The sequence below is a fragment of the Bombus vosnesenskii genome, unplaced genomic scaffold, assembly GCF_011952255.1.
Source record: "Bombus vosnesenskii isolate JDL3184/JDL3185 unplaced genomic scaffold, Bvos_JDL3184-5_v1.1 scf7180000015898, whole genome shotgun sequence".
NCBI classification, from domain to species: domain Eukaryota; kingdom Metazoa; phylum Arthropoda; class Insecta; order Hymenoptera; family Apidae; genus Bombus; species Bombus vosnesenskii.
Window position 1 is genome coordinate 6,350 of NW_022884200.1, and position 2,671 is coordinate 9,020.

General features: G+C 47.9%; 1 protein-coding gene across 1 annotated transcript; it reads right to left on the bottom strand.

Moving 5' to 3' along the window:
• Window positions 1-230: 230 nt before the first annotated feature.
• Window positions 231-2,424, bottom strand: LOC117241441. Its single transcript, XM_033507369.1, has 2 exons — window positions 1,743-2,424; window positions 231-1,703 (listed from the first exon to the last, which is right to left on the bottom strand). Exons 1-2 carry the CDS (start codon window positions 2,358-2,360, stop codon window positions 231-233), a joined length of 2,091 nt encoding a protein of 696 aa, XP_033363260.1. The 5' UTR covers window positions 2,361-2,424.
• Between the last annotated feature and the right edge of the window lie 247 nt (window positions 2,425-2,671).

Sequence of the window (2,671 nt, forward strand, 5' to 3'; positions counted from 1 at the left end):
GTTTTACAGACGCTCGTAGCCAGGGTCACGAAGGTCTTTTCGGCTATTTACCTATTTACCTGAAGGACCCGGTAATGCATTGATGGAGCCGACAGCGCCTCGGCTCTCGCGACATTGTCTGTAGTTCGCCCGATATTTCTTAGGCCTTTCGTCCACGATGCTACACTCGGCCATCCTGCAATAACATCTGCCCTCAGATGTTGCCTTCTATCTCGCTGTCATCAGATGCGTCACTTTCGGCGTTTAGGACCCAAGGTTTCATAAAATCGAGGTGTGTGCGGGTCCTTCCTTCGGTACTGCTTCGCACGCTTTCTTCTTTTCTTGTAACTTCGACGATTCTCTTCTTGAGTTGCGGCGATCTTCCTCTTCGCGTCCTCACGTAGCTCGCGACGTTGTTCTTCAAACCTCGCGGCCCACTCTTCGTCGATCAGCTTTCTAATTTTCGCCTCTTGCCTGACTTGCATTTCGACTCCGACCAGTAGCTGAAAAGGAGTCTTCCCTGTGCTTCTGTTTACGGTGGAATTCAGGTATTTCTGAACCTGGTCGACATGCTGCCCGTTCCCCCTCGGCGCCAGTCTTCGCGGTCTTCGCGCTACCGGTTTGTCGCTTTTCAGAACTATTTTCGCGGTTATCCCGACGTCTCTCTTCTTCTCCGGCCTATACCCTTTAATAATATCCCGAATCGCTTCACGATAATGCAGTTCCTGTACGTGTGTTAGGTCTGTTTCGTCAGTCTGTTCTACTACGTTAATTCTAAACACATCCGACACGCCTTTGTTAGTCTGTTCGTCAAGCTGCAAGAAAGTCACTTCGCCCCGTTTAACCCGTAACTCTACCTGATCCAGAAAATCAGTGCCTAACAACAGGCCGTGCTTCGTCAATATTTTGTTTGAAACAACGTGCAAAGTGATTGGCAGTTTACACCCATCAACCGTCATTACCTTAGTGAATTCACCCCAGGTCTCATTGCCAGCGGAACCAAAACCGTCGAACTTAAACTTGCATTTACCTAGCGATGGTGACCCTAACCTCGCATACTCGTCTGATCGGATGAACGTGAGATCACTACCCGTATCCACTAATGCCACAAACCTACAGTCATCTATCGCCACTTCTTTCACATACTTCCCTTTTTCGGATCTTGACACTACGCAAGTCTCTTTCGGTCGTGCCGTACACCTCGCTGCAATATGTCCAAATCCGCTGCACTCGGAACACCTAACCCCTTCTCCCCTCTCCGGACACTTAACCCTTAGATGATCCTCACTACCGCAAATGAAGCATCTTCTTTTCTTCATTGCGTCTACAGATTGACTGGGCTTCCCGTTCTTCTGGGTTTTAGCCGGCTTCACAATCGACTTTGCTCTGCGACTCTTCTGCTCTTCGTACATCACTAGCCTCTTCCTCAACTCTTTGATTGACGTAGCGCCGTACAATATAGCCTTATTGTTCTCGTCGTCTATTATTCCATCCACTATGTATTCCACCTTTGCTTCCTCCTCTATGTCCACATGGCTGGCTATTTCGAGCATGCGGTACATGTAAGCCAAACATGCTTCATCACTCTCCTTTTTTGTTTCCTCAAGTTTCCGATGTACTTGCCTACTGTTGACTTTCCTCGAAAATTCTTTCACTAGCCCCCTCTTCAACTCATGCCAAGTCCTGGCATGACACTCGAAGCTCGCAAATATTTTCGCTGATCCCTTCAACAGCTTCCTCGCGTAGACTGCCTTCTGCCCATCCGACCACATGCACGTATCAGCGACTTCCTTAAACGACTCGAACCATCGTTCGACATTTTCACCTTTGTTGCCACTAAACGACTCTAATGCATCTTCGACGTCTCTCAAACTCAGTGTCGAACCAACACATGCCCTTCGACAATATCCATCACGGTCCTGATACATCCTTCGCGTACCTCTCTTGTATCCTCTTGCGTTTTTTTTGTCATTTTCATCCTCACTTTCGTCGTCGCTTTCTTCTTCCGACGATATGTCGTTACCATCCATGACCGCTTGTAGCCGTGCGCGTAATTCTACTTTTCTTCCCGTCGTTTTTAAACCCAAACTAGCGAGGCGCTCCTTCAATTCCTTCGTATTCATTTTCTCAAAATTTTCATCTTCGTTACAATCACGCTCAGCTCTCTGTACATTTCCTAAATCTCGTTGACCGGTTAGCTCTTCACCGCCCGTCGATCCCTTAGGATACGATTGTCCAGCCCTACACGCCCGATTCAGCCTTGCAATCAGCACTGACCTCGCACCAGATATAGGGAGGTTCATTCGCGCGAGCTTACTCCTCAGCTCCTCCAACGTCGAACCCTCTTCACCCGACAATCGTTCGTCCCCAACGTTTGCCATTTTTCACACTACACAAACTTAAACAGTCAACGATATCGTCTTTTACCGCACCGCGTACCGGTACATTCACAACTAGCTCGAATAGCTCTGTTAAACCGTTTCGTTTTCTGTCTTGTCCAATCCCGGACGAGCCCCCAAAAATATGTAATATCGTGATATAATGTGTTTACAAAGAGTGGACAATAGAGATGTTAATCAGACAGAAAAAGACGATTGTTGTTCAACCTGAACTATTCACGCCAAACGCACAGAAAACAGCGCAAACCACACTCTCTCGGCAACGTCACTCGCAACCTCTGTCTCCGCTCGAC